General features: G+C 37.7%; 1 protein-coding gene across 3 annotated transcripts in view; it reads right to left on the minus strand.

Annotated features, from left to right (window-relative positions):
* Window positions 1-270: 270 nt before the first annotated feature.
* LOC136855616 (protein turtle homolog B-like) overlaps window positions 271-9,329 on the minus strand; it is a 134,306-nt gene continuing 125,247 nt past the window's right edge. Inside the window, exons 10-15 of one of the 3 annotated variants that reach the window (XM_067132719.1) lie at window positions 8,620-8,728; window positions 7,654-7,838; window positions 5,099-5,294; window positions 2,238-2,566; window positions 1,942-2,027; window positions 271-1,460 (exon numbers count right to left, since the gene is read on the minus strand). In XM_067132719.1, the coding sequence (XP_066988820.1) occupies window positions 1,191-1,460; window positions 1,942-2,027; window positions 2,238-2,566; window positions 5,099-5,294; window positions 7,654-7,838; window positions 8,620-8,728 (1,175 nt within the window). In that variant the 3' untranslated portion in view covers window positions 271-1,190. Of the gene's footprint in view, window positions 1,461-1,941; window positions 2,028-2,237; window positions 2,567-5,098; window positions 5,319-7,653; window positions 7,839-8,619; window positions 8,729-9,329 lie in introns of all 3 variants that reach the window. The other 2 variants (XM_067132718.1, XM_067132721.1) reach the window with 2 other exon arrangements.

Here is a 9,329-nt window from a genome sequence, read left to right on the forward strand (position 1 = left end):
GGCTCGAACCTGCCTCCAGCTGACTGCTAGGCATCTCTGCGTGAATCGATCCGTCAACAAATGCATCATTCATCGGATGGTTACTTGAAGACTTTGACACAGTTTGACAGACAGAAGTATTTTTGACAAAAAAAAAATGTTTACTACGCAATAAAGACAAGACTTGCAATGCTCACGCGTTGCATATGGCCGCCGGTACAGAACGTAAATTAGTTGAGCAAATTTTCGGAAAACAGATATGCACTATGAACATAGCCTCCTTGGGTTGTCTTTCTTATTTTTTTTACTCGTGAACGAAGAGTAGCAACATCATCAAATAAATAGGGGTAGGGGCGAGGTTGAAGAGGCATCTTACACATAGCATATATAGCACCGAATGTCTGAGTGTATCATCAACAAAAAAAGCATAACACACGAACACATATTCACTGTTCAAAATTGGTGTTTTTGTGTCACTGAACACAGATATACATTACAGCTTTTTATATATTTCTATTCGCTTCAGATACGACTAAACAGAATTCACATAGACGATATTTTTTCACTTCAAATCACTGACGAAAAGTGGCAATTGTAAATTCATTGCCCTAGACAAAAAGTTTGACGAAACACCACTGTTACTTTTATTCAGGTGAATTCATTGTCATTCTGTAAGGAAGTTTATAACTAGTTCAGGCTGCACAACAAGCCTTTTCCTACCAATTCCAGAATTTATACAGAACAAGCCTTGCACACTTAATTCCAGAATTGCTCCGGAATTTCCTGGAGACACTCACTTCCGCAAGATATTCTATTCTATAAGGGTACAGTGTTAACACACTACATATCACAGTTTTCATTAGCAGTTCGCCACTGTTGGTTTTAGTATCCAGCTTTAGGTAATCGTTGGGTTTAAATGAGCAACAGAGAACCTTTAAAATGAGAGAGAGAGAGAGAGAGAGAGAGAGAGAGAGAGAGAGAGAGAGAGAGAGAGAGAGAGAGAGAGAGATTCCTAGAATAACGTGCGAAACAGAAAACAGAAAGATGGTCATGAAAGTATTTGCCGATATTTAGGCTAAGCTTTACACGAAAACGGAGAGGGAATAAGGTGTATGAGAGAGACTGGTCATGAATATCTACGAACAGACAATAAACTTCGGATATTTATAAAGTTAACTGAAGGTCTTTTTTCTCTCTCCTCCAACACAATACTATACACAGCTCTCGCGGGGGAGTTCCATCAGGGGCGTTTCAGAAGTCTCTTCAATTTCCATTTTCCTCTGAATTTCTGGATGGATTCCAGTGTTGGAATTGGAGACCCTGCTGGACGACTTGAAGGAGGGTGTTTTGGAGGAGGTGGTGCAAGTCGAGGAGTGCGTTGAGCACCGTCCCAGGGAGTCTGTGGAGGCCAGAGGTGCCAACCCCTGCAGCGCCGACAGTTTCTCCCTCAAGAGGGAATCCGTCTCAAGGGCGTTGTTGGACTGTACGGAGAATAAATGTTAATTCGGACTTTAGTGTTGCCAGATCTGATGACATTTTTCCTATAAACATGGGAGTAGTGATTCTTATTACGTTAAAAAATAAACGCAGTTTTATATTTTGGGGAAAGGGGCGAAAATTAACCCAGGAAGACCTGACCTAACTCTACTCAAGAGTAAGCTTAAATGCATCATCAGCATTATGGTATTATGATTAAAGTTTCACAGGAAACTAATCTCTGTTAAGTGGAAATATGAATTCATTTCCTCAAGGAAAACTGCAACTCTGTTGAGATAACTCCAATGAAAAACATATGCTGTTATTGGCATGGGACATAAGATATGTTTTTTAAAGTCATGCAGTTTCCCAGAAACTAGATATTTCCGAATGTATACCAAAAAAAATATAAAGATAGTATACCACACTTTTATCAGACTTCTTACTGCTAATTAATAATATAGCTTTCATGCCTTGTATACTTACATTGTTGAGGATGTCAGGAGAGACATAACAATTGCCCAGAGAGCCGGTCTTGCCTCCCCATTGGATGCCATCTTGCTTTTCACATTCTGTGAGAAAAAGAAATTGAGATTTATATTGAGAGTAAGAATTGGTGAGCATCTTGTTAAGAACTACAGAGAGGAAAAAAAAGTTAGCCTAAGCAATCAAACGGAGGGGAAAAAATAACAATATCAGGAGACATCTTTTGTTTCACTGTAAGAATAAACAGGACAGTTTGATAAAGGCCTCGTTGCATATTAGAAAATGGATTTATTTACCTGAACTGACGCAGATCAGGGTATGAACATCCTTGGAGTCATAGTTGTCCTTTAGAGGTCCTGCGTAGAGAATCTCCGCTCCACTCTTCCTCTTTCGCCTCCTGCGGGACATGACCACGCCCACGCCCACACAGACAATGACACCAACCATGACACCGATGAGTAGAACGAGGAAGGGCGTGATGGTCAGCAGAACGGTGTGGGCGTCGGGAGAAATGACCTTATCCGCCGACGACGAGTGAGCCGTGTACGTGATTGTGTAGGGAGGACTCGATCCTCTGCTATTGGCCGCAGTTATCGTGAGGAGGTATTCCACGTCGAGTTGAACCCTATTCGAGAGAGCAGGGTGTGTTATGAAAGTGTCCTCCGATACAGATAAACTCAAGTGAGAACTAAGAGCCGGATTTGAAAATGCGTACGTTAAAAACTAAGTAATCGTACAGGAAAGTGTTGATGAATAGATATCTTCATAATTTAATAATCTTCTAAACAATTCAAAAGTAAATAGATTAAAATGAATTATTTAATGGATTGATAAAGTGAGAGTGAAACACCATACTTTTTATTGTGTGTCCTGAAGGATTTTATTATTTAACTACGCAAGGTTTTCTTAGACAAAAATAAACATGTTTGCTGAAATTTCAGGCTTAACGGTAATATTACATCTGCCCAAAAAAGACTATTCATTTAAGTGGATGTTACAAAAATATCCTCCGATATAAATAAGTTAGAATGTGAACTAAAGGATTGATTGATTAATTGTGGGTTATCTGGCGTCACAACTACCAGGGTCACCGACGCCGTGAACTAAAGAACAAAATGGAAAATGGGTCAAGTAAAAATATCAGGTCAGGTTCTAGTAATATATCGATAAATATAAACCCATATAACATGATATATAAATGAAATATTTCGGTATGCATGCCAAGCCTATTAATAATTCAAGTACAGGAGGTTTTTTTTGTAGACAGAAAAGAAAAATTGAAAGCCAAAATTTCAATCTTGAAGGTAACATATCCATCCAAAAATATAAGCCGAAGTGTTCTTTTGTCGATTTGGGGATGGAATTACTGAGAGAATGTTTTCGTTCTCCGAACGCCTCCAACTTTTTCGGTTGCAAGAGATTGTCCTTTCATCTGGATTAGTACCATACTGTTATGTATATCTTTCCCTGGTTATTTCCTTTTATTCTTAAGGGTTCTGTGTGCTGTCTAGTGGGGAAGGTGTGGGGGATGGGTGTGGGGAGGGGGAGAATGGGTGTGTGGGAGGGGGTGCAGATTCCGAATATGCAAAAAAAGTTAAGTATACCTTACTTTAACCAGACCACTGAGCTGATTAACAGCTCTCCTAGAGATGGCTGGCCCGAAAGATTAGATTTATTTTACGTGGCTAAGAACCACTTGGTTACCTTGCAGCGGGACCTACAGTTTATTGTGGAATCAGAACCACATTATAACGAGAAATAAATTTCTATCATCAGGATTAAATTTCTCTAATTCTTAATTGGCCGGTCGGGGAATCGAACGTGGGCCCAGCAGAGTGCTAGCCGAGAACGATACCAACCCATACAATGAAGAACTGAATATGCAAGGGTGATAAGTTGTTCGTCTTGTCGTAAAGAAAATAATGAAAAAAGATAAGTAGATATGATCCTATAACCCTTGAAAACAAAAACCTATACTGAAAAGAACATTAGCAATAAAGCTATTGTTAAAATACATTTATTATTAGATCTTTATGTTATGAAAAACGAAATTGCGTGACATTCCAGTAACAACTGTTCCAAGATTAAAGTCCTGTCGACCTGAATTGTTTTCGTGAAACTGAGCGACATTCATGTGTCATAACATTCAGTAAACTATCTTTTTATAAAGCGCCTAATGTCAGAGTAATTATAGACGTTCCTTTTCATTCACATGAAAATTTGTCTTCTATTAATAGCAGTTAAAAGGTGCTCACCGATATTGCTATGGTCTATTTATTTAGAGGTTCATTGTGATTCAGGTGATAATTTCGCTGAACCCAATTCCCAAACGTGAATTTAGCGAGGAAAGAAATGTAACATCATAAAGACCATATGTATATATATTATATTAATCATTCACGACCGTTCGTGACGTCATCTGTCAATAATGTATTTGAAGAGACGGCGTAGGTGGAGGGAAAAGAACGATATAATAAATCGCAGAGTGAATCCTTCAACCGGTCTTTCCACCAAGGCGATTACGTGTCTGTTCGCTGGCATTATTAGGGGAGAATTGTATTGGCTGGCTTCCTATTTCACCCAGAAAGGAAAGTATCGGGTGAGGGGTGAGTGTCTTTGACCGCTGATCTCTACATAAAATAAAGTCGACAACTTCATGTGGTATTATATCTGGGATTAACTAACCATTCGTCATTTTTTTTAGACATTTTTCATGGTTTCTCTTAAGCTTTTGATAATGCCTTTGAACGTCTTTCATCAGCGAACTTTTCAGCACGGCTTAAAAAAATCCAAGTTCCTTCTTCGAAGCATGGTTGGTTATTGACAACCTCACTCTTATCAGCGTGCATCGATTTGGGTTTCACCCAGAAGGGATAACATATTCGTATGGTAGTAATCATATCCAGAAAAGTGTGAGGAAACTGAGACTCTAAGCGGTCACTGTGGCAATAAAAAAAAAATTAGATTTCTATTGTAGTTCGATACAGATCTTAGCCAGCTTCCAAGAAACAAAATGAAAAATGCGTATGAATTAATTATCAAACGACGCCAGGCCTAACATCCAGAGAGAATTAATACTATATGCTGTACAGCGAAGACATTCATTAGAAAACTTGAAAGTAAAAAGTATACGAGTAACAGGTAGACATTTACGAACCTTGCTACGACGAAGAAGGGTTGGGCAGCCAGCCGGAACTCGTCCAGCGTCTCTTGGGTATCGGCTTTGCGCACCTCCAGGGTGAACGTCTGCCGGAGGCCGCCGTCCCAGCCGGGTATGCACTTCACCACCAAGTAAGTCGGGGGCATCGTGGCATTCCGCTCTGCGACGCAGCCGGAGACCGACTCGGGTTTAGCTGTGAAAGAGTGCAAAGTCGGGGCTATGGACGGATTTATTCTGCTGAGACAAAATTGAGTGGGGTCGGTTGGGTCCACCTTTTTTTTTTTTTATTGGGAACTGTTGCAACTAAACTATAATAATAATTGTCACTACTCTAATAAAATGATCACTAAGACTGAAAATAACAGCTACAAAAACAAACCTCGTTATCTATTAATAGTATTGTTGATGCTACCACTATAGTTTGTGCAAATTATTAATGGAAATAAGGAAATCATTTTCAAACGTCAAGCTTTGCATATAAAAAATGAAATCAATCGTAAAAGCAACATGCATTTTCCACCTAAGTTCATAATCCGGCCACTCAGCAAGCAGGAATCACATTGCAAACATAAATACGAAATTCTACTAACTATATTTAGCGCTGCGGACGGTGGTTCTGACAGAACTCTTTTACCTAACCCTCCTCCACAAACATCCCACATTTTTCCCACAGCCACTGGCTAGACATTTGCCCTCGGAACTTTACATAAAAAAAGAATCATGGTATTATATGGCTCGGAACATTATAATGGTATATAATCATTCAGGAATTTTTTTTTATATTTTGTATTTGTCACGCAGGCGCTTGTTTGACCCGAGCAAGTAAGACTGGCAGAATGTAACTGGCAAGATTTGAAGATAATCACAGCGAATGCTGCCCTCTAATGAAAAAAAGCTCTGCAGGTTATTTATACTGCAAAGTCAGTTGTTTATGATATCAATACAGTAACCATTCTAGCATTTATCGAATTTAAAAGAAAAAGCAAATTTTTTTTAAATATTACTTAACTCCAGTTCTGAATTTTGATATACCTCTTTAGTGTGTAAGGAAGCATGAGTAAATGTATTTATTGTATGTAAGGCATGTGCCTATGTGCAGTTTTTAATTTCATTTTAATTCGTTCGTCATCATACTGAATGATCTATCGGGTCCCAGTGCTTGGCCTCAGACCTAGACCTGGTATTTTAATCTAATCCTTCGGGCCAGCCCTATGAGAGCTGAAAGTCAGCTCAGTGGGCAGGTTAAACTACTTTAACAATAATAATAATTTCATCATCTGTCACTTACAAATACTTACAAAATACAAATCTATACGAGTTACGGAATGAAGACGCGAGATGATAATTATGAAACAAGTAAATTGCTGTCATAAAACAAGAGCCAACATAAACACAAAACATAAACAAGAGTCAATAAGGTGGCATTAAGCGAACAAAAAATGAAATAAAAACAAATGGCGGGGAAGACAATGTCATGATCTTGTGACGCAGCAAATTATACACTTAACTGTTCAAATCACTGAGCAGCCTCTCTCTCTCTCTCTCTCTCTCTCTCTCTCTCTCTCTCTCTCTCTCTCTCTCTCTCTTCAACAGCATTATCTAAGAGTACAGAATAATCTTAAATAGGTTGATTAACGTATGCAGATTACTGTGCTAATATGTATTTTTCTCCTCAAAGGGTGAGAGAGAGAGAGAGAGAGAGAGAGAGAGAGAGAAAACAATCCTTCTACATCAGTTAGATACATGCAGTAGAGAGAAGAAAATAACAGATGGTTTAGATTTGATATAAAATTAGAACTTTACTCTGTTATGAGGATATTTAGAAAACAACAACTTTCTGGAAAATTAATCAATTCTTTCGTGTCCGGCAGAATTGCTGTTAGAAAATTTCCGCAGACTATCACTTCCCGTTAAAGCATTTTCGCTCCGTGCCTGCAACCTCGAATCTCATTTGGTTGTACAAAATAAGAACTATAAAAACGATGTTTTACAGGCTACCGGTATGAGTCATATGTCCTTTGTTTGACTATTTAATATTGTGATATTAAAACTATAAAGCGCAAAATTATTTCTATTTATTCAGCGACGAGCAGCGTAAATTATTCTCAGTAGGTCCGCTAACTAACTTCTTTTGTGTAGATGAAGTCTGGTCCTTTCCCTGTTTCATCATATTCGTTAATATGATGAATCAGTAACATATCAACGGTAGCTTCAAATGAAGGTAGCTGAAGTGATGCTGAATTCGCATTACAGTGTTCAAAATTCGTTACGAAGTATTGAAATATTTAGCAACACTGAAAACTGTGAAATAATGATCAAAGATTTCTGTTTGGCTGGATAGAATATACTCAAGTGAATCAAGAAATGAAAACACGAAGTACAGCATCAGAGAAGAAAGTGGAGCAGAAATATTCGCTTGTGTTTTTTCTAACTGTTGATTAGGCAAGCTATGAAAATCCCTTCTCGTCAGAAAGTGAAGATGAACACCAGTGAAGGGAGTGAAAAAACAAACCCATTCGCAACTGCAGCGACCAAAGAGAGACTCGACTCACCAACTGGGAGGATGTTGAAGACGCAGGGCTCCTTCTGCTGCCCAAGGTCGTTGATGGCCCAGCAGAGGAGGGAGCCAAAGTCGTGATAGGTCTGAGGCGTGTAGCTGATGATGCTGGTGGAGCCCGAGTTGGTGGTCAGGTTCAGTGCCACGTCCACCAGTCCCGAGGAACTGTTCATTGCCCATCTGATAAAAGGCATCGGTTGCAACGTGAATTATAAAGGAAAAATAAGTAAAAACATAAAGAGAAAATAGTAAGATCATTAAGTAAAAATGTATATTAAAGCAGAAGAAATGAGTAAAATTATGAAAACAATAAAACATGGAAATGAAAGTAAAAGTCGGAAGAAATGAGTAAAATTATGAAAACAATAAGACATGGAAATGAATAAAAATACATCAGAATTATATTGCGTCAAATATATTTACGCGTGAATGTAATTTCTTTCACATTTTTAGATAAAAACCCTTAAGACCATAATACTACAGTATATTACGTTATGCGTATACTTGTATGTGAATGTACCTTATATCTCATATTTAAATAGAAATCTCTTTTATCTGAAAAAACTACGCTCACTGTGTAAGCATAAGCTTGTATGTGTGTTTGCATGTTTCTGTCAGTGTATATAAAACCAACTAATGAGCATCAGAAGAATATATATATATTTATATATATATATATATATATATATATATATATATATATATATATATATATATATATATATATATATATATATATATATATATATAGCATGTATTCAAGCATATTCCAAAAATTTGAATGCGTTCCCCTTTTAGCAGAAGAATCCATTATTGGTTCATAGTAATATTTGCATTTGTACATAAAAAGCCTCTACATTGTAGTAATGTGTGTATGTATGTATTTTCGACACATTGAAGTCAATTACTTTTTTATTAGAGGAACATGCATTTTCACGCTTCGCATATCCCCAAAACTCACCTGAAAGCGGTTGGTGCAGGATAAGAAGTCACTTTACAAGGGACTTCCAGGACCTCGTGTTTGGCTGCCCCAAAGACCGTTTGCTGATTTTCGGCACAGAGCGGTAGAACTGGTGTTGAAGAGAACGACATACAATTGATTCTCTTATGGAGAGCGGTGGGATTTAAATATTAAAGATATCTCCAATCTGTGCATTAGACGTCATGCATTTACTATCAGAAAAGCTTATGCAAAAACGTTTCAAGTACATTTATATCAAAGCACTTTCCTTGTGAGACAGGATGATACTATCCCAGCATATAAATAAGTAAATAAATAGATATATGAATAAATAAATAGAACAGTCATTGCGACAGTCATCCTTAAAACACTCTGAGCAAGATCAAATTTTATAAAGTCTTCTGTTTAAGTATCATTTCGTACGCTCGAAATGCGCCTGAATGAGACATTACTCTTGTACCTGGAAGGTTACGCTCCTGGTTCCCGGATATTAAACCTGTCTTTTTCTGATGCTCCCCTTTCTACATTAGTCAAACACTTTATGCAACAGCACCTTTCATGCATAGAATAGTCTTGTTTTTTTTTTTGCAGATTGTATATTTTTTCTTTTATCTATTAAAATGCATCTACAAACACCTGGACTTATGCACAAGCAGTTGGGTGATTTATGCTTTGCTTATGTGCTAACACGTTGCATGTATATATGTATA

Source organism: Macrobrachium rosenbergii, chromosome 32 (assembly GCF_040412425.1).
Source record: "Macrobrachium rosenbergii isolate ZJJX-2024 chromosome 32, ASM4041242v1, whole genome shotgun sequence".
In the NCBI taxonomy this organism is placed as follows: domain Eukaryota; kingdom Metazoa; phylum Arthropoda; class Malacostraca; order Decapoda; family Palaemonidae; genus Macrobrachium; species Macrobrachium rosenbergii.